The 24,209-nt window shown below is 31.3% G+C and overlaps 1 protein-coding gene across 1 annotated transcript in view; it reads right to left on the bottom strand.

Moving 5' to 3' along the window:
- The window catches only part of LOC126781424 (neural-cadherin-like), a 101,806-nt gene extending 95,340 nt beyond the window's left edge, over nt 1-6,466 (bottom strand). Inside the window, exon 1 of the mRNA XM_050506392.1 lies at nt 6,318-6,466. Within this exon, the coding sequence (XP_050362349.1) occupies nt 6,318-6,369 (52 nt within the window). The 5' untranslated portion in view covers nt 6,370-6,466. The remainder of the gene's footprint in view (nt 1-6,317) is intronic.
- Nucleotides 6,467-24,209: the final 17,743 nt, after the last annotated feature.

Raw genomic sequence — 24,209 nt, 5'->3', positions numbered from 1 at the left:
TTATCGTGTCCTCCCCCTGTCTTCGGACTTCAGATAACCCCAGTATATGCCAGTTTATATGACTTAACTCTACTTCTAATTCGGCGAGGTGATGGTCCAGCCTCATCGAGCGTCCATTATACGTTGCCATTTTCAGTCGTTTTATACGGTAGCCTGCCGTGAACCGGTGATTCTTAGCACCCCCTGCCCTGCCGATACCGCGACCGCTACCTTGGTCGGGCCTAGCGGGCTTGCCGGTAACTGGGGGCCTTTTTTTGGGCGCATCTGCCATTTAGGGAGGTGGTTTGCCCATACTCGCCGCGCTGGGCAGGCGTGTTGGCGAGCGCAGTAGGGGGTAAGATGTTTATGGGAGGGGGGACGCTGCTGCCCATCCCCCCTTTTCCCCGTCCCTCAGTCGCCTCTTACGACACCCACGGGATGAGATTGGGGGAGTACTATTCTAAGCCGGTACTCCACGGCTATAAATATATCATATAAAAAAAAATCAATAAAGTTTTGTATGAAATAAATATATAAATAATACTAGAAATTTTATATAGAAAGTAAAATATTATAATTCTTAAAAGTAGTACGTTTAAACGCAGTAATATCAGGAACTACTCGTTTGATTTGCAAAGCCTATATAACTTCACGTGTCGTCTCTAAGGACTGTAGCAGTAACCACGAAACGTCAAGCAATCTTGTAAACTTACTAGTTGTATTTAGTTAAAGAGATAAATATACCTACAAGTTTATGTACATTACATATATGAAAGAGGCGTGTACAAATAATATAAACACATAAAACTGCGGGTATAGTTAGTTAGTCGAATGATGAATTTCTATAAAATATATATATTACTGGTGGTAGGTCTTTGTGCAAGCACGTCTGGGTAGGTACCACCCACTCATCAGATATTCTACCGCAAAACAGCAATACTTGATTTTGTTGTGTTCCGGTTTGAAGGGTGAGTGAGCCAGTGTAATTACAGGCACTAGGGACATAAAATCTTAGTTCCCAAGGTTGGTGGCGCATTGGCTATAAGCGATGGTTGACATTTCTTACAATGCCAATGTCTAAGGGCGTTTGGTGACCACTTACCATCAGGTGGCCCATATGCTCGTCCACCTTCCTATTCTATAAAAAAAAAATATTATTACTTATTATTATTAATCACTTATTTTTATTTACATAGAACGATATGACACTAAAAATGAGAGAGGACACTGATTTCTGTAATACAGGTCTTTGAGCCTAGCTCAGAAATCAGGGACTTCATTTGTAACTTTGTATGTGAATAAAGATAATTTATTATTATTAACAAATCGGATGTTAAAATTAATACTCTAGCAATATCTCGACTTCATTATACTAAAATAAAGACTGAAATAATATTTCGTAATAAATATAATGATTGCTTATCGCTACGATATGTTTTAAATACTTGATATTGTAATACTATATGTCTGAAAGTTCTGTTTTAAATTATAAATATCAAAGGCGATTTTAATGAACCAATCTTTTTGTTTAATATTTATTCAAATATGATAAAGCTTAACAGTTTGTTCGCACTTTTGCTTGAAAGAGTCGGATTTGAAAATTTTAGTTTTTGATAGCCTAATTTTTAAGGAAGGCAGGTTGTAAGGCTATTTAACTTCACGTCACGCCACGGAACGAGTTCTGAACAGGAGCATTCAATGCCGGTGAAAACGCGCGGAGCAGCTATTTATCCTAATAAAATTAATTACACTGCTAAACATGTTTTTATCAAAGTTACAAATATATATGTATGTAATAAATTCCATTGAACTTGGAAGTGTCAGGATCTAGAGGTCTCTTTTAGTGTTTTTTATCTTCAACTCTGCCTTAAAATAAATTGAGCTTATAAATATTAGAAATATTTTCAATTTAACAAACGACTATAGCTAGCGAACTGGCGATAAATAAAATTTATATTAACCTTTTATAAGTAAAATGGATGGAGCAATTATACCTACAGTACTTCTTGTATATAAACATATATAAAAGGAAATGTTATGTTAGACTATTCGCATTCGATATATCTCACAGCCGAGATAGCCCAGTGGTAAGAACGCGTGACTCCTAACCGATGATCATGGGTTCAAACCCGGGCAAGCACCGCTGAATGTTCATGTGCTTAATTTGGGATTATATATGTGATATTCATCTCTTGCTATACGGTGAAGGAAAATATCGTGAGGAAACCTGCATGTCTAATTTCACTGAAATTCTGCCACATGTGTATTCCACCAACCCGCATTGGAGAAGCGTGGTGGAATAAGCTCCATACCTTCTCAAAAAAAAAAGGGAGAGGAGGCCGTAGCCCAGCAGTTGGACATTCACAGGCTGTTACTACATATCTCACAGCCAAAGTTATGAGACTTGCTAGTATTTTGCAAAATATTTATTTCAAGGGAATCTGGACCACTTATATCTTCAACTTCATATAATCGCTCCGTTAAAGTGGCTATATTATTAGCACACAAAGATATATATACATTTAGGTAAGTTTTTAAAATAAGATAAAGGTATCGCCTTGTAAGCAATAATATGCCGGTACGGGTAAGATAGTGCTCAATTAAGATAACAGCTTTACTACCAACAGGATTTAATAACACTAACATTTAAGCATATTTATTTACATTTTCCTTTGAAAAAAAATTAGCGTGATGTTATGAGTAATAAAAGTATGTTACGAAAAAAAAAGTGTTCTCAATAGGTTTCCTTAATAGCCTAACTATTTGTAAAATATTTATTAGGTTTAATATTTCGTAAATGCTTTAATAAATTTGATATAATTGTTATTAAAAATTCCAATATGAAATCGATAAATATTTCTTTTTTTTATTATTTAATTTTTTATCAAAGTCCTCAACCTTCAAATTTGACCTTGAAATTAGAAATTTGACTATGACCTTCAGTTTTTACTGTAGAAATTTAATCTGAACTAAGTAATTTTATGCAATAGTAATTAACATAATATTGAAACATCAAAAACAGGCCTTGGCTTTTCGTACTGTAATGTGTAATGTCAAATGAAATGATAAAATTTCACAAAGTGCAATGAAAATCAAATATATTCCAATATTTATGTAGTAATTGATTCTTACTAAGAATTCCGGAGAAAATATAGCGAACGGTCCCTTTTACAATTGATTATCAGACAATTCTAAGCTTAGATAATAAGTAGATTCTCTTTTGGGAAATTGCTACTTCGTTTTACGTAACAAGAAAATAATTACGTTCAATTAGTTGCTTACAATTAAAAAGAGAATATTTATCTAAGCGATTTGAGTGTAATAACGTAGACAGCAGTAATGCTATAGAAATTGTATATTTGATTCCGATGATAAAACATATTATTCTCTCTAATTCCTGCTTCCCCCTTCCTTCTTAAGTCCACGCGAGCTGGTTCTCGATGTCACCGCCTAACTGTGACATAAATTCCATCGCGAACAAAAAACTTTGGCAACTCCTTTCTTTGTCGCACTTCCAAAAAATGGACTTCCTTACCAGCTCGCGTGTTCCCTCCTCTTACAACCCGGGTTCCTTCAAACGAGGCGTGAAGAGGCATCTTGCGGGTCGGCAAGGCGAAGGCGGCTAGTGCAGAACGTTTTTCCCGTCTGTACTGGCCGACGTCGCGTTTGGACTCTACTACCACTTACCATCAGGTGGAGTAGAGTCATTTGCCCTCCCGGCGAATATAAAAAAACATATAATTTGATTAATTAATAAGATAAAAAAAAATCTAATTTGATACAATCTTTTACTTGGCAGAAATTTTAAACGCATCGGTTGTTTTATAATATTATAGGTAGGCGGACGGATAGATAGGCCACCTGATGGTAAGTAGTTACCATCGCCCATAAAAAAAAATCCGTGCATCGGACCAACCTTGGGAAGTAAGATGTTATATCTCTTGTGCCTGTAGTTACAATAACTCACTCACACTTCAAACCGTAACACAATATTACTGTTTGGCGGTAGCATTTCTGATGAGTGGGGAGGCCAGACGGTTATGCACAATGCCCTACCACCAAGTGAATACGTTCAAAATTTAGTAACAATGACCTACACAAACTAACATTTTAATTAAATAAAAACTTGTAAATAAGAGTAACAGTTTATTTAAATGCCTGTTCTTCTTAGTAGAATCTATAATTCGAAGTACTATCACTTTTTGTTTTTTTTCTTGAAAAATGACATTTAAAAAGAACCTGGTCTACGGCTCTTTGGCCTTCGTAACAGCCTGTGAATGTCCCACTGCTGGGCTAAAAGCCTCCTCTCCTCTTTTTGAGGAGAAGGTTTGGAGCTTATTCCACCACGCTGCTCCAATGGGGGTTGGCCTAAGAAACTTAATTAATATCTATTTCGATTTTTATTTTAATATTAATTGTAATACTATTATTAATTGCAATAAACGGACTATGTACTTTTTTTATATTAAGAAATTTGATACTAACGTTTTACAGTGTATTACATTAAGTTTGTTTTCAATACTTAATATTTGAGATACAATATCAATTCCCACAGAATAGCACCAATGAATCAAATATCATAATGATTGTTTAACGTACAATTCTATTTACAAAAATTGTTTTCCATAGTTGAATTCTCAATAATTTGCGTGCTCGTTTGCTTTAAAAGATATATAATTGAGCTACAAAATACTTAACTATAGTATGAAGTCAATTGCAGTTGAACTTTTACAGTTAAATAGTATTCATATAAATGTATAATTAAAATATAGTATGTTAATAATTGAATTGCTTTTTCTGGCTTATTTGGTATGATATAATAATAATTGCCACAAAAGCTGTTAATTAACTTAGAGGCTCTTTAACTTACGTAAGCGATTACCCATCACATGAAATAGAATGTCCGAACGAGACTAATATTATTGTGGGGTAATGAGATTGTAAGACTTTAGCCAAATGACACATGAAAAATAAGGAATATCATGTAATATGATATGTTATTAATAATTCTTTCGTTATATATATATATATATATATATATATAACGAAAGAATTATATATATATAATTATATTATATATATATATATATATATATATATATATATATATATATATATATATATCTTTCTTATTTACATATAGAATTAATTAATATACAGCAAAATAGTTTAAAAAAAAAACAGTTCTATGATAATTTTAAGGAGTTCATTTTATGAAGTCCAATTATAATATTTCTGAGAAGAAAAGTTACACCGCACTTTCAAAGGAATATGAATGAAAAATTAGAATATGTCTTCTTCTTCTTTGTCCAAACCCTCTTTCCAGTTCAGCTGGGGTCGGGTCTCCTTGTACGTCTGCGCCCGAGAGCTCTGTTCTGGCTTGTTTGAGTACTCAGATTCTCTTTCTGGGCCTCTTTTTGCATGCTTGCAAAAATTAGAATATGTATTGTAATTTAAAATATGTATTCTAAAATCAGAATATGTATTCTAAAACTTTAGTTCTGTTTACTTAGCTTGTAGAATTAAAACTGAGTTTTTTTTTAAGAAGTGTATTAAGCTTGATTGGTATTGATTACAAAATCTATATTTAGGTGATAATGAAGACCTACATTTGAACCAATTTTAGAAACTTATTTAATCCCGTGCAATAGTTTATAAATCGTTTTCGTTTAAAAAAAGTAACAAATACAATTATAATATATAAATTCATCAATTAAATCTTGTGAATAATAACATTTATTTTGTTTTTATGCTAATGATATGAATGAATGCACACCTTTTATGTATTTTTTATTAACAAAAGAAAATAGGTACTGTTCATTGAAGGAGTTTAAATAGAAGATTTTCCATACCAACAAGCTCTTGAATTGTATTTGTCCCGACCTTTTTACTCGTAGTTTTATGTGAATTCTAAAACGTTGAGTTTAAAACAGTAAAGAGAATACCATAATCTACAAACCAATCTTTTCGAGTTATCAAACATAAAAACATGATTTGTTAGAAATGGAAAATCAAAATCAAAGTGAAAATATTTCCACAACGAGTTTTCTCTTTGAATTAATAAAGAGTGATTCATCTTTTTTCTGCTTTTTTCGTTTCAATAAAAAATAGTAAAAGAAATAAGACGAGGAAAAACTCTGCACTCTCATGGCATCAACTGTGAAACTATATATGGCAATAAGTAATTGTGTTAGAAAATATATATAGAAATAAGCTTTATATGTGTTTTAATGTAGCTTTGATGAAAAATATTGACTCGTCCATATGTCATTTGAATATTGCTAGTATAACTTTCAATTAATAAATTAATTTAATAACTTATAAAACTTAATAAGTACCTAAATAAGTACTGTTTGTTAAAACCCAAAATATTTTCAGGGGGTCAACCATATCCGCGCGTGCTGATAGCAGCCGGCGGCGGTTCACCGCATGGCGCACTGAGTGTCAACAGCTATTACATACACAAACCATTCGCATCACACTCAACACAAATTACATAAGCCACTGCACTACACTTTATATTTGTTTCATTTTCAGTTTTCGCTATAAAACTATTTTCTGAAATTGACGATTTCCATGAAGGGGGAAAGGCGCGTAAAGCGAGCGATCGCCGAGCGGGCTGGAGCCAACTGCCGCGTCGCTGAGCCCGCCCCCGACAACCCCGCCTTGCCGTTGTGGCAAACGAGCAACATTTCCAAACACAAAAACACGTCCTAATAACCAATTAATGTTACTGAATAATTTAGAGTACAGCTTAAAGAGAAATGGAATCTTCAAAAGGGACACTTAAATCTTTTAAAGTTTAAATATCTCTCCGAATCTCTCTGTGCCTAATTTATTAAAATTCGTTTGACCGATATTTAGGTAAACAAATCGAAAAAAAAAATTTTTTTTGATTTTGTTGCCGTAGTTAAAATATACGATACGTTTATTATGTTTGCGCACGATATATAAAGTAACACAGAAGTTGTGTACAGTAATTGTATATACTAAAAATAAACCCGAGGCATACAAAGAAAAGTAACAAACATACTTTTCCTCATGAGATTCAAGCCATTCTCTAGACTTTTTCCGTGATATTAATGCTATAACACAATTATGAACTTTATCAGTTAATTAAATTATAAACTACAAGAATTATACACAGTCGTGTCTACTTTTTAAAACGATAATTCATTTATAAAGCACATTCCTTAATTTACAAACGAGGTAAAGTTCAAATTTCAACCGTCATAGACAACTTGTCAACTGAAATGTATATGAAAACAAACATACATGTTGCACCTAACATTTTGTTTTATATATTGTTTAAATATTTACATATTAAAAAAATGTAATTAAAAAAATTATAAAGCATATTCAATTCCGTACATAATTATACTAATAAACATAATATCTCAGATGACCGAATCAAAGAGCAAAGAATAATAATAATAATAGGGGTAGCCTTTTGGATGAAATATTATTTAAATTCCGACTTAACTAATACATTCAATGTTCTGTACTTTAGCTTTATTCAATAAAAAGCGTTCAAGTAAAATTTGGTCACTTTTTCACATACGGTCGGTACAATCAATTTTATTAATTGCTTCGCTTATAATTCGATTTGTATATAATATAAAATATTATGCGTTAATTGAGTTAGTTTTTATTATGATAAAAACCTTTGTAAACGTAAATTCGAGTTTTCGAAAGGTAATAACGAACGATGGGAATTTTATTAATTGCTGAGAATATTAAATGTAACAATGTTAGTAGTTCATATTTTAACGATACATATTACATGTTCGGATAATTTTTCATGATTTTCACGTGTTTTTTCGTGTATCATTTAATGATTTGTCGTAAATATATGATTACTTAATAGGAACAGCTGTGTCTGAAACGCCACTTATGAGGCGATTATCTACTTAACAGTAACAGTAACAACCTGTTAATGTCCCACTGTTGGGCTAAGGCCTCCTCTCCCTTTTAAGGAGAAGGTTTGGAGCTTATTCCACCACGCTGCTCCAATGCGGGTTGGTAGAATACACATGTGGCAGAATTTCAATGAAATTAGACACATGCAGGTTTCCTCACGATGTTTTCCTTCACCGTCAAGCACGAGATGAATTATAAACACAAATTAAGCACATGAAAATTCAGTGGTGCTTGCCCGGGTTTGAACCCACGATCATCGGTTAAGATTCACGCGTTCTAACCACTAGGCCATCTCGGCTCATCTATATCTACTTAAGCCCGGTTATTATATATGAATGTTCAAACACATTCCGCTATTCTGATATTATATTTTGTGGTAGGGCCTGGTGCAGAGCCGTCTGGGTAGGTACCACCAACTCATGGTATATTCTATATTCTACTACTACTTAGTATTGTTTTTAGACTTAGTTATGAATTCCGGTTTGAAGGGTGAGTGAGCCAGTGTAACTACTAACATAATGGACATTACGTGTTCCCGTAGTTGGTGGCGTGTTGGCGACGTAAGGAATGGTTAAAATCTCTTACTCCAATGTCTATGGGCGGTGACCACTTACGATCAGTCAGCACAATAACCCATCCGCATACTTTATAAAAAAAAACCGTAAGTAGCAAGCCAACGGTAGCTACTAAAGTACGCCTTATAGACAATTCAATTACTCTCCGTAGCAAAGCAAATCAAATCGTTTTTCGAGTCTACTAACCGCTGAATAATAGTGAAATAGTCTCAATATTCTAAACGATTTTTAAAATTATAAGTAGTCTTCAAGTTCATTAAACGTGAAACAGTTAATGAAAAAAATACCATCAATATAAAAATTACTAAGTGATTAGAATATCTACTGGAAAAACTCAATTACACTTCAATCTATAATTATTTTTTCACCATCATTATTTTTTATGTTCAATTTGAAAGAGTTGTCCGATTAATTTCATTTAAGTGGAAGTTAATGAGTCGGAGGGTGCTATCAGTGTAATTAATTTTCACCTTCCTATCTCAAGTCCTGTCGATTAAGTACGAAGGGAGAGGGCGGTAAAATCGAAGCCGATAAGATAACTATTAATCACGAAATGAGTTACGTTAAGTTTGATCATGAATAAGTAACAGGTAACTAATGACATCGCACAATAAAACGTATACCGAACGTTCAAAAAATAAATGTTAAAATATAAGCAAAGATCTTATGTCCTAAATGTTTAACAGTAGGACTTTCACGAGCTGTACGTTAATTTCACGAGCTGTGAGTAAGCTCAAGAAAAGGATTTTAGAGACTTTTCCTTCATGATACAAAAGTCCTTTACTACTGAGCAAAAGTTAAATTTTAAACACAAACTAAGCACATAAAAAATCTTCATGTAATGTAGATTTTACAAGTTATTTTAATCGAGACATAATTTTAGGAACGTAATAATATGTATCTTCTTATATATAATTCGTTTGTAAACCGTAAGTAGCGAAATTACCGAACCAATTTTAAAAATTCTTTCCCCATTAAAATGATTATTCAGAAATAACATATTTTATTTCAATAGTAATAAGATTTCAGCCCAAGATATTTGTAAAGCAAGTCAGAAGAAAAAGCGCTAGCATGCTGCTTTATCCATAAGTTTATATATATTTAAATATATTCAGTTTGTGATTGTAAGAGTACACATTTAAATGTGTACTCTTACAGTCACAAACTGAATTCCACGGGGACGAAGCCATGGAAACAGCTAACAAAATAGAAATGGATGTTGGTATATCTCTTAGAGATTAATAGCATTCGACACTGATTGACGGATTATCATAAAAGTAGACACATAAATGTTTTTTTTTCATAGAAAATATTTCTAGACTGTACACTTTGTTTTAACTTGGTATATGGTAATGTAGGACTTCTGCTATTATAACTCACTGGATGACATGCCAGTCGTTGGTATAAATACACAGATAGGATAACTTCTACTGAGTTTTGCTATTATAGTATAAAATTTCGACACCTATATTATGTATGAGTAAATTTTGTCATCAATATATTTAATGTGTATTTGTATGAGGAGAACCTACAAACCTACTCTTCAAAAAGGCCTTAGCCCAGCAGTGGGACATTCACAGGCTCTTACTGTATATATACGATTATAATATACAATTTCGTTGAGACTTATAAGATTTTATAATGGACTCTTTCATTTGAAACTTTTGTTTAAACGTCTTTGATATTTAAACGTCGATTAGTTATATTTTAACATTGGTTTTGACGTGTATTAATGAATTCGCCGTACCCAAATAATATACGTATTATAATTAAGCATTTTAATTTCACTTCATGTTTCATGTCACTAAGAAATGACAAACATACAAACTTCCAAATTTATTATATCAGTAAGAGTATGAGAAGTTAAAAGAAATTGATTAATGATTGATCAAAACTCAATTCAGACGTTGGCATTAAGACATTTTATTATTGCTGTTTGTCCAAAAGTGTAATCAATAACCAGTAAATGCCTCACTACTGGGGAAAGGAATCGTCTGATTTTAAAAAGTACTTGAGTTCTGAAGCTTATTCCATCACACTACACAGTTACGGGCTTCTAGATACACATGTGCCCTAAATTCATTCAACACATAAAAGGTTTATTTATGTTGTTTCCATAATATTAACTATTATTATAAGTACAAATTAAGCACATGAAAATTAAGTGGGGCTTGCTTGTGTTTGAACCCACAATCATCTCAGTTTGCTTGTCTGTTTGGTAACAATTTCGAAACCGGTTATACATTAACTCGATTTTAAAAACGTGCTACATTCAAATATTTGTTCTATAGTTGCGCAATTTTTGAAAACATTTATCATGGGATATTATTGACGCAAAATCTAAGACTAGCGATCAAAGTAATTTTCTATCCATGCACGCAATAAAGAGAGGCCATTAGATGACTTTTATTGAAGCAAGGCATGTTTCATTGCTTATGCCTTTGTAGGGGATGCTTTTTATGCTGGAATAGTCGATAGTTGTGTTTCGCTAGTTTTACCAACATGGCTTCGGAACAACATTATATAATATCGTAAACAATAAAACGAAAACGTTTTCCGCATAGTGGCAAATGTACAAACACGTTTCTATTATATGCATCTGCATGTACATTGTATATATATATGTACGTAAATAAATGGGACGCGCCCCGAGCATCGTCCCGCCAGCCACAATTATGTTCGCCATTGCTTTACTGTAAGTGATAACCCCTTCGTATGATATTCGAGCAACAACGGTCTTTGAAATTTGTAATTTTTGAACGAACAAGCGAACGGAGGACAGTGTTGCCCTGCATATAAAACGATTAATTAACAAGATCAACAACGCTTAGTACTCGCGAAGAATACAGAATCACAGAATCTGGGCACAATATATTAATAACAATAAAGAGATTGTTTTTATTACATATAATTAGGCATTGTTAATTAGGCATTATTATTTTAAATATCCAATTAAAATAAATATCACTTTTTTTATAAAACCTTAATTAAGACAGTGATCTAATACAACAATGTCATATATATGTAAGTTTTAGAATTCTAATTTATTACAACGTTATCGTAAAAATGAAAATCGATTATGAAACGGTTTGATTTTTTTGTTAAGTATAATTGATAGCTTTTATATTAAATAAACTAATATTACTATAATGAAAGGGGTCCTTTTAAACGCACTGCTCCATCCCTCGTCGTTTTTAATTCAAAATATAATTATTATAACATGAATAAAAATAAATAAATTAAAATTAATTTACAATCGGCAAAGATATCAAGTAGAACAAATGACAAAGTCTTACCTATCGTTATTCTCATGGGTAAATTTCTTTTTAATTCAAAATGTAACTAAATTGATAATATTACCAATTCAATAAAAAAAAAACCGAAAATGGTTTCCAAACGTCGAAGGTAGAAGAAGTATCAAGAATAAAAAAGTTTTTGTTGAAGTCGGCTAAAAAAAACAAAACCATTATTAAGTAATTTACTGTTAAACTTCGACAACTTAAGAAAAAGAAACGTAAAATAAATGATTTTAAATGATAATAATAGATCAATGCAGTATTAGGGAGGCGATTACTAAAAGAAACACACGACAACAAACAAATCTCTGTAAAGTTTTAAAACTTCCGCATTGCGAGTCTCCCCGACCTTCTCGAAATACCGTAATTACAAAATAATTATTTCGGTGCTACGAAGATGAAGTAAAAGTTGGAAAAGTTGAAGATCGATGGATTTAAGCACATTGTGATATAACAAAAAACATTGATATATGTACTTGCTCTTTATTGTATATAGATATATAAAACCTGTTCAATACTTTTTTTATTTTTTGTTTGTCAACCGATTATTTATGGTGCTATTGATATGTGTGTGTTAAAAAAATGAGTATTATATTATATATTGAGTGTGTTTAAAAAAATGTTCGTAACATGCAAATTCATATATGTTTTTGGCAATTTTTTTAATGATTAATGTCAAATTTCGACCACTGCACGAATAATATTCTTATCGAATTGATGAACAATATGAGAGTAAATCGTCCGCTACATGTTCCGAGCTGATTTCATCAAGCTGCTCTTATCAAAAACATGATCGTTCCTCTTGATATTTTCTTTTACAAAACCCGAGATGGATTGTAGACATGATTTAATTGGTATTGAAAACTCGGAACTATATTGGCGAGCTTTTCAACCCTAGCCTTTCTGATAGGATTTCCGATCTATTCATTGTATTATCTGCTCAACCGTTTTAATAAAATGGGATGAGATAAACAAGTTGTAAATCGTTATTTATCGTAATACTTACCTTTCGTAAAGTTTACTGAATACATTTGAATCAGGTGAAGTAGTTACTTATATATCATATACATATAGTATCCTATGGGATATTGCAATTTATTTATATGCAGTATGCATCCCGTAGATATATACAAAGGTAAGTAATACAATGTGTACAGTTATAGTGACTATATTTGCAAGATTAAATATAATGTTTGCCTTTTCCTTTTTCTTTATTTGTTAAGTAAATAAATCTGTTGCCGTATTGGTTTTTGGCGCTATTGTGTGTGACAATGTTCGTGTTGAGCTACTTTCGACAAATACAATTTTATTCGTTTGAAGTGTCGATCAATGTTGTCTCGCTTAGTTAATAAGCACTTGGTTTATAACGCGTCTAACTCAAGCAATAAATATCGATTTACGTCAACGTTCATAAGCCTAAGACGGAGTGGCCTTCCTAATGATGATATACAGCATATTAATGATCAAACATTTCGAGTAAGTAATGCATACAGCAATGCTTAATATATAAACGATCGGAGTAATTATCAATATATAATATAACATTTGATTGAAATTTTAAAAAAGAAACCATGCAAGAATACCATTTTCTTTCATTTAAAAAGAAAAAATATCTAAAGAAATCAATGTCTTTAGTTGAAGTTGTTTACTTAAGGGAAAAGTCATATTTCTTAACAAGGAGTGTGTCGTGTTGAGTGCCAAGTGTTAAAGTGAGGAAGCAGTTTTAGTAGCTTGGTTGGCCAACTCTTGGTTACGTCTCGAGCGACTATTATACAACGTTGTATAGATAAGCGGGAACATATGCCATATAACTTCGAGTTAATTAATATGGTTAGACACGGATGCCACGAAGGTAACACTCGAGTTTGTTTACTATGGGAATAATATATGCCTTAAGCAAATGTTTGAATACAAAATTATTAATACGATGATCTTATATATTGTGGATCGGGAAACCTGCATACTTATCATTCCCCATAAGAACAGCTTGGTGAATTAGCTCATAAAGCATTTCCTTAAAAGAAAAAACTACATAATATAAACAAAAAAATAATTTTGATACATAAATCGTGGTATTTCGCTCTATTTCCATGATTGCTTAACAATATAATAACATAGTATTAATATGTTATTTTTGAAATATTGACGACCAGCACTGAAAAGCACAAGATAATTGTGGGGACGTGCTATGAATAATAATTTCATTACACGATAATAAGCTAGGTCGAGGCTGGAGCGAACGCAACGGCGCCGTCAGCCACAATGCTCAGCAAACAGTCGGGCTAATGGGATTCAACAGCTTAAATTAAATTTTAAAATTTACTTTTCAGATGAATCTTGAAACATTTTGATACTTTAATTTGTTTTAAAACTCGTTTCGGTTTTACAGTTTTGATCGAAATAGTTGAGTTAGAGTATGTTCAAATTCAGTTGAGGATTTCGAAATAAACTCTTAGAATCTGATCTAAAAATCTTTACTTATTTATGAGGTAGCAAGAATTCATGGAATATGTTGAGACCGATTTTCAGCACAGAACTTACTCAGAATACATAATGCATAACTGTCTTTTGATTTTAGCATCACCTTCAGCTTTTTACTGGAACTATTAAGTATGAAGTTTTTTATTTGAAGTGAAGGAAATCTGTCCAATGAAACAATCGTTATGACTATATATAAACGCTATATGCAACTATTTGTTATAACATATACTATAAATACAATTATTATTAACTTGAAGTACGCTCTAACAAGCACTTTAGATAAGCCATTTTAATTTAACCTTTCAAATTAATTGAAACGGTTTAATATTAATAAAATTGTTGCTTACATTTTTCAATATAAACAAAAATATTAAACAGTAATGTTAATACCGTCAGATTACAGTAATTACAAAATAAATGAAAACAAAAAATCCAATAGGCTACGCTGATAAGAGCTATTGGTTTACGGTCTGATGTAAAGCAGCCTCGAAATATTCTTATGTTGACCTCGTTTAAAGTATTAACGAAAACAAAATGAAATTTCATAGCCGTAACCACATAAATATATCTTACTGCATTCAGGAAATGTACTGAGAACTGTAAATGATGATATAATTCGAGTTAAGTGTTCAGAATTTCGTGAATAAAATGTACACGTAAAACTATCGTTATATATGTGTGCAGTATACATTTAGCAGCTATTAAATAAGCACACATGCGTCATAATTTCAATGTGATAACCCGTATGTAATACTTCAGGTTCATTAGTGCAAGCTGAATAAAATTGCAGAAGGTGCTACTCCTAACGGCTACGTCACTAATTGCAATTTTTGAATAAAACATACATCCTAATTTTGTAAATATTCAACGATTGCCTTCGATTTAAACGATTAATTTTAATATTTTTTTTTCATAACCTTTTTCTATTGGAGATTCATTTAATATATAAAAACATGTTCTTTTAATTTTTGTACTATTGGTATATAAGGTACAGACTATTTAGTGCCTAACTTTTAAAAAGAGTCGGTTGTGAATTTGTTTGGGTGGATTTTTTACCATCTCATAATATCAAAGTTCGGAGAACTATTAAAATATATTTAAGTTTTTAATCTTTTAAATATAACATTGTTTTCAAACAACTGTACAAAGTAAGCAATATTATTAACAAAGAAAATCATGTTTAACAACCTATTGAAATAAATCTGCGATACCACTTAAATTGTATGAGATACATATATATATATATATATATATATATATATATATATATATATATATATAGAAATTGAATATATAGAAAGAATTTTATAATTAGAATTTAGAATTTAAGAATTATATTATTGTAGCATTAACAATATACTACGGAAATATTTCTCTTCAAACAATATTTCACTATATATTTATATTCGTGGAACAGCGAATACAATTGGCAATAATATAACTAGTGATTTAGCAATCATATACATTCAAATCAGATGTCTAGCCACGTTAAAAGATTGGGAGCATGAAAAATACTTATGCGAGATTAATGATCTACAGTAAAATCGTTGAAAGGGGATTCTAAAAGCGCCAAGAACTAAAATATGCCGAATGAAATAACAGTTTTCAGTTCAGTTAAGAAACGTCTTTGCGTAACACTATTGAAAATTATACATCTATCACTACTTCAAATATTCGATATAGCATAAAATAAAAACAATCAATAATGCATCTGTCTCGCATATATTAAGTGTAGCCTTTTTAGTACTAGTAGTTGTTTGTGAAACTAAACTCAAACTCACCGCAGTACACGAGATCATAAAATGTCAAAAAGTTGGTTACAGGAAAAAAGGTACCAAAATAGCGTATCACCATGAGTTGATTTACAACATTTCACGAGTGAGACGTGAAGTGAGTCTCAGAATAGCTCTGTTGTAAAGTCAATTTAACGGATTTAGATAAAACACATTCAATTAACATCTAATAAAGTTATTTTTATATTTCTCACTAATAATATCCACGTTAACTGGCCTTAGACGGCCAAAAGAAGTTTATATAATAATAATAATACTTTTCTTTTGATTGAATTAAGGCCACTCAAGAAACGTAACCTTACGAGATATTAAAGTGCAAAAGTTTGCGCGCAAACTTAGATGCACTAGTTTCATTTTTACTTATAGTCGGGAGTGAGGGCATTCTAACATGGCCAGCTATAGATCAGACGCTGGACCAACGTCTTCACATGTTTTTCAAGACATGCGAGTGCAACATTGCCAACTTTCTAACACTGGGAAGCTACTGAAATTTTTTTAACCGAAAAACCTTGTTTTGGCCCGAAGCAGCTTCTTTCGGAATCGTGATTCAGCAATGCAAGTTACAAGACCAACGAACCATTGAAATTTTACATGATAAACAAATTGTACATATATGAAAGCGATCATTTCTTTAGAAATTTGTTAGGAAATCTGTCACCATGAGAAACAAGACTGCTTGAAAATAAATAATTATTGTATAGTAGTAAAAAAACATCTTGGTGCAAAATACATGTGACTAATGAGTATCAGCTCAAAACACGTACAGTCGAATCAGCACTGGAGCGGCCTGGCGGAATATATTGCGTCCATTGATGAAACTTTTCTTTTTTTTATTGAATTTGTTTTTGATATGCCAGCAAGTTTTTATTTCCAGACGGCATCACTATCGAAATTTTATGATTATTCGGGTAACATTTATAGGCTATTACTTAACTTTACTTCTAACACAAAAGTAATATAACGTTTTTTTAAAATGTATATAAATGTACATATAAAAGTATCGGTATGTAACTTTCACAACACCCGCGACACTGTGCTTTAAACTAAATAGAAATATTTATATAATTGCTTTACAAGAATTTATAAGTACGAGCAAGAATGAAACACATTAAACTTGCTTCATCCACATCAACTGCTTGAGAGCATTGATGTTAAATGTCACATTCCAGATGTTTTCTTATTTAATTTTCTTTAAAAAAGTAATTTATAAAGCATATTATTGTTTTAAATTAAAGTAATTTAAAATTGATAGCATTTCAATTAAGGTTTTCTTATGAAAATATATACTTTATTGTGATATCACTACATATCATAAACCAAAGTCCTTCATCCGTATCTGTTTGTCTGAACGCGATAAACAAAAGCTATCGCTCGGAATTTCATGCGGTTTTCACCAAGGGATGGAGGATTCACAAGGAAGGGTAAGGTGTATAATTTATGTGCAAAATGACTAAAATATAAAAATGATTGTTGAAGATGTCAGAAAAAATCATGGCGACTGGGAGCTTTATTGGCATTGGCTTACGCTGCATAAACCAACGGAGTTATATGTACATATGTATTACGATATTAAGGTTTTGTGTAGACTAATTCTACTCGTAAAACCTGGATGCATAGTTAGTAAGTTATATTGCAAAAATGACTGCTTATTATATTTATATCACAAAATATAGTACGTGAAATTTTTTGGTAAAAAGATGCCTTAGTAAGTTAGAAACAAACGTCTCCTATTTAATAAAATACATCAGTCTACATTTGTTATAAACGTTGAACACGACAAAAGGAAAGGTCATTTCTGTTAAATAAAATAAAATTTTATTGAATGTTCCAAAACCTTTTAGACGGAGACCCGCATACGAATTAGGCAATAAAGATCGAAACAACAAAACAATTGACCTAAAAGTAATATAAATGTAATTTCTTAATAATGTTTAAATTATTCACAAATTAAAGTCATGTTAAGAACGAGAAAAATAACACTTTTATTTTATATCGAAATTGAAATATTGTTTATTAAAGTAAGCTCATACGAGCACTTTTCAATTGTTACGTTATTATATTAAATTTAAAGCAACCGTCGAATGTTGATTATATTCTAGAACCGTCGAGAAGTTCAGTAGTTACTATTATACTTAACTACTACCACCACCACTAATTAAACTTTTAACATAAGATTTACATTTATTTTAATTGGCAAAGTTAAGAAGTTAATCATTTTTGTCATATCACATTAATCAAAGATTATAAAAACCCGATAAGATAAAAACGTTATTTTATATTTTATTTTTTTTCGTTAAAAATAACGTTTAAATTGTACTCAACATTTCGAAGGTACTAAGTAACGAAATTCGAATTAATCTCCTTTCAAAATGATACGGATCCATCAAAATCCTATTGAAAATAGCACAATGAATCTTAGCTTCATCTTTGTTATTTTCTTACGATGTTCGGGGGCCAGAGAACTTGAATAAAAGATTCGTATATTATCCATGGCTCGGTTCGAGTACAATAGACCAGCGACAACGCATCCAGTGTAATTCAGCGAGCCTTGCGACCGCATTGTATAATAAGAGGTCACACTTTCCGAAGCACTTCGAGCCGGTCCGAATAAGTCCATATGATAATTCCATTTAAGTTTCACGAACTTGTTGGATTAGCTTTTAAATCTTTATATATTGTGATTTTAATGCCAGTTTTATACAAGACAATATAATAATTCTCACATAAAAATACAAAATGGACATTGTATTGATCTTTCAAGTGAAATGTTTTTTTTAAAAACGTCCATTAAATCAGCAATTTTATTAGGTAACTTTTCATTTATTAAATATACATATTTAGCTTAGCTAACCGTCCCGGCTTAGCACGGGTAGAACAATGGTCTACATCATTTATTGGTAATGGTTTAATCGTATGTATGTTTATTGTTTACTCAAAACACAAATCATTCTAACTAAATATTTAGCATAAAATGTAAGTTTGGCAAATAATAGATGCGACTTAATTGACTTCACAACGGTTTTGACAAATATATATAAAAGTAATTTTTTTTATATCACTTTATCCATTTATTATACTTATTGATACTATTATACATAATATACTTCAATAAGTATTAAGTAATAAGTTCAATAAGTATATTATGGACATTTTCATAGTATCGGTTCTTATGATATATATTATTTTAGGGTGAATCTTCAGACATTAAAACCGTATACACGCTTCAAAAAAAGAGCTCTTCAACTCTTAACAACTGTTGTTGTTCTCGTTTTATTAACAACAGAGACTCCCCTCAGGGCGTTTTTAACAAAGTTGCAATTCTTACCGAGACATCACAGTATATCAATATTATGTATATCCACTATAATATTGTTTATTTTGATAAAAGCAGTGACTCATTGTATAAACACAAAAAGTAGAACCAAGATTTCTTATTGGCAATGTCAATTCATGCTTCCGTGGCCCCTTTTTAAGTAATAATAATAATGTCCTCTAGACCGATTTCGGCCATGGCTGCCAATCTCAAGAGAGATACGCCAATTGCACAGGAGGTATTAGAGTGAGCAAGTGTGTGCGTTAATACAGGTGCACTCTCTATTCCTTAGTTTAGAACTAGAACTTATTTAAAGCCAGTGTCACTTGGGATGATATCAGACTTCTCACAATACCGTACTATACATCCCTATCAGACAACAGCTGCCTTAACAAATACATCTATTTGTCTAGACGTAATAATTAATAAAATGTTACAAAGATAACTAATTAAAAAGTGTCAGTCAGTAATCGTTGATTATCGTTCAGTGTATATATGTATATACATACAAGTAAGAAAATCATTAGTATTTAAGGATTTATTAAAAAAGGATACCTATTACGCTCATTGCCGTTTGATCTCGGTAGAATCTACATACCGAATCGGTGCCATCATTTTAATTTAAGCTTGTGACAATTAAAAATTTCTTGAATATAAATTATTCTGATGTCGATTTCTTAAAACAAAAATTAGGACAATATAAATTATACATCTAGTACAATATCAAATACTTCTTTATCACTTGGAAAGTAAAATGCGTGTAACATTCGTATTTTACAAAGAATATTACATATGTGTACCCTGTTTCTTGCCTAAATATTTCATATTTATACCGACATCTGAGAACCGTGTTGGATATGACACATTCGTTTTACTGCGTTTGAAATAAGAAACTTTGAATAATCTTGATTTTCTTACACATTTTCCGGAAAGTTCTTAAGTAGTCAGAGAGAAAAAATATGTACAAGGGAATATTTACGCTTCAAGCATACAAAATATCCTGTCCTTCTCCGGAACGCCTCCATGTTTAGGCAAATTGTGGTCGTCACGTAACGTCACGCGTCAATGACCTGACATTATTTGTCAAGCGGATCGAAAGGCAATCTCACTTACTCGGGTCCATTTGTCACACATAAAACGTGATGTATGACCATCTTCCGCCCGTACATCCTTTGGTCACGACGCTGTCTGAAACAACTGCGGTCTGATTGAAACTTGTACTCTGTACACGATACGATACTGAATTCTATTCTCTATATCTGTGATATTTTAGAATTAGAACATATTTTATTAATCTTTATTAAGTAAGAATATTTAAAGTACTTTTTATGTGAACATATATTGGCGCCTTGGAATTAAAACCAAATCGTATGCCGTGTCGGCAAACGGCATGACGTTCTCCTATGACGTCATGACTATATATTTAAATATACTTATATTTTTTATGGCCTACGATGTTAGTAAAGTTAAATTTTTAATTAATTTATTTTTATAGGAATATATTTTCAAAAAATATAGAGAAATACTTACATTCATTAACAAAGTACTTAACAGCAAAGTTTTTTAATTTAACTGTAGCCGAAGTTTTTAAACTCTTTCTTTATTAAGTTCCCTAAGGGCTAGTTACACCCTTATTGCTTAAAAGAAAATGCTACAAATTAGCGGTTTTTATTGTACACCAGAAACTTCTTTTGATGGGACTCTTGACAATATAAAAAACAGGCAGTCATAGGGACTGCCGATAGAAGTGAAACTGTTAAATATATTTGTCCAAATTCCACATCAATCATATTATATTGGCAATTCTAGTAATAATTTTATTAAACCTCTTTATTCATCAAAATACACATGTCTATAACTTGGTACAAAATATGAATACAGGTTAATTTAAATAAACAATAGTAAAAATAATTATAATTTTTGTATATACTGTTAGTATATTCATACATTTTTAAATACTTAAATTATTTGTACTTTCAATAGTTTCATTATATTCACAATAGTATGTCGGTGACGCGAATCGAGTTTATTCCCTATTATCATGCAGAGCAACGCACCTTAAGAAGTTTTCACTTCAAAAAAATAAAAGTGTGGCTAAGTAATAAAATAGGTCCATTATATTGTTATCTTCCATAACAACAGTTCGAAGCTTATTTTACCACACTATTAAATATGGGTTTATATATCCCCAAAGTATTATCTCTGCAGATACATACAGATTTAACCCATGATGATTTGGTTCCCCCATAGCACGAGATGAGATATATAAATATAAATTTAGCATTTTTGAAACCAGTAGAGTTTGTTTGGACGTGAAATCATGTTCTTGGTTAAGATAAAACATTTTCTATCCACTGGCCCATCTCCGTTCTCCAACCTTGCATGCCCTAAAGTCAACACTCATACATTCAAATACTTATACAAAATTCACAAATTTCAAGACAACGCGATCCCAATTTTCGGTTCGGAATGGGAAATTGGATTGTGTCGTATTTGTCTAGGAGTAACATCTAGGAGTTCGGAATGAAAACTTGTTCTAACCGGCAGCTGCAGTACCGTGCGGTTTGTTTTGAGAGTGACCATAGAGTAAGTAGTTAATTGTGTCTGCTGTTTTTGGCTCGAATACTGAGAATTTTAAGCTAATTGATGTTTATATAGTATTAAATACATTGTGCCTGTGCTGCTTATACATCTATGTTATTTTAAACAAACTGAAAATAATAGTTAATGTTATAGGAAATTAAAAAAAAAATGCTGTAAATATTTTATTTAACTATTACACTTTTATATGCGTTATTAATCGAAGAATGTTCGATGTGATTTTAAAAAACTATGGTTTTCATAGTCATAGAATGGGACCGGCAAAATTTTATATTCAATAAAATGGCAAACATGCTGCGCAATTAACTTCAATTTTAAAAGCTGACTATTGTCTGATCCGTTACAATAATCTAATTATTTTAGCTTTCGATGTAAGTTTTTTTTTTTGAAAGCACTGATGAGATCTAAATTAGAGCCAGTAAAATGCATATTCTCAAAGACACCCAAACTTTAAGTTGAAAAGAACACACATTCTGAAAGAGATACCTATCATAGCAGTTTGTACCAGAAATGTGGAAGAGAAATGTTTCGATCGAGCAGATTTGTCAACCACAAAAAGATACCACTCCTCCAAACATCTAGTTGAAATCACTCCAAATGACGATGGTAAAAAATTAAGTAAAATCGGAATAATAAAACAATAATATAGCACTTCTTGTTCTTTTATTGACAGCTTCTAGTATTGCTCGCGACTCCATTCAACATAACTCGGGGTAGATGATGCAAGTTGGCTTTTTTTTCTGCTGACCATTTAATATGTTTTATACAATCTATATAAAAATTCTCATAAGTCGACCCAGGTTGAAAGCAATGATCAGATTTATCAAAATCTTTATTTTACGTCCGAACCTCTCTGCCATATATCCCACACGATTAATCTTACTTGTCATAATTTTATAGCATGTGACAGAAACGCGTGTAAAGATTTTATTAAAACATATATTAGCGGGATCCCAACAACATAATCCCTACTCATTTGCTAAGATCTGGCGGTAATGTTCTCGCTGCGTTTAGTCATTAATATCCTTGCGTAAAAGCAGCTATAAATTGTGGTTACCGCCCTTATCTGCTTGTTTTCTGCGTAAATAAAATTATTCATATATACCAATTAAGTTTTATATATTCAAGTATAAAACATAATAAATTGTTTATATACCAAAACTTTAATTTTATTGTCTGTTTATATGCATACACATTTTAAGAAGCTCATTAAAGCACTTTTAAATTGGGACTCAGCTCAGTAATCTCATATATAGTTCGGAGGCGAAGTTATTTACAGACTACGACTTTAGTATTTATTCTTTTTCACAATTATTTTTGTATTAAATGTTTTGGAACGGTGAAATACTTAAATCACACAGACATCTATATTATAAACATGAAGTTTGTATGTCCTATGTCAAAGAGTAATCGTCTTCTAAGCCCAATAGAATTCCTTCAATCCAGCAAACGCAGAATAAAACTCAAAACAAATATATTTTCACATTAATTATATAATTGCGATACATTTCTAAGTAGAATTTCATTTCATGAAATGTAACATTTGGTAGTAATAATTTAGTGCTAGAGAAAATACGACGAAAGGATATTGCAATTCAAGCATCGTTTTTATAGACACTATGCATTATTATTTTGCTTAGACACCACATGTGGTATTTTGATATAACATTGTTATTTTAGAAAAAAATAATCATAAATACAACTCAATCTCATTTGAAATATTTTGTTTTCAATTTTCTTTTATCGACTGTGGTTTGTAAATGTATTGTTTTTATTTAATAGTAATCACTTTGGCAATAGTAATGTTAATTTAATATTTTGACAATTCCTGACCTTTCAAACTGTTACACAACATAAGAACTCATGACTGAAATGTTACCTACCCTGACCTATACACAAAGCAACACTATCAGTAAATATTTTTAAATTGTTTAAACTTGTAAATGAATTCACTAATCATACGTTATCATAGTTTGGCGTTAAACGACATTCGGTAGTCGAAAGTCTTCCTTTAGAAACATTATATTAATAAAGTTCGGAACTAACTTGAGAAGTCATTTTAGTAACGTGGGTATGAGACAAAATATTATAATTGAAAATATTGAAACTTTATCGCAAAATTTTCAACTCATATTATATTAATAAAACTTTTCTAAGGAACTCTAATAATAGATTTATTAATTCAATTGCATAGTAATATATGAATTCCTTGAAAACAAATAGTCTATCTTGAAAATAAAATTTTAAAACT

The sequence above is a fragment of the Nymphalis io genome, chromosome 3 (assembly GCF_905147045.1).
Source record: "Nymphalis io chromosome 3, ilAglIoxx1.1, whole genome shotgun sequence".
Taxonomy (NCBI): Eukaryota; Metazoa; Arthropoda; class Insecta; order Lepidoptera; family Nymphalidae; genus Nymphalis; species Nymphalis io.
This window is presented reverse-complemented; position numbering and strand designations above follow the sequence as displayed.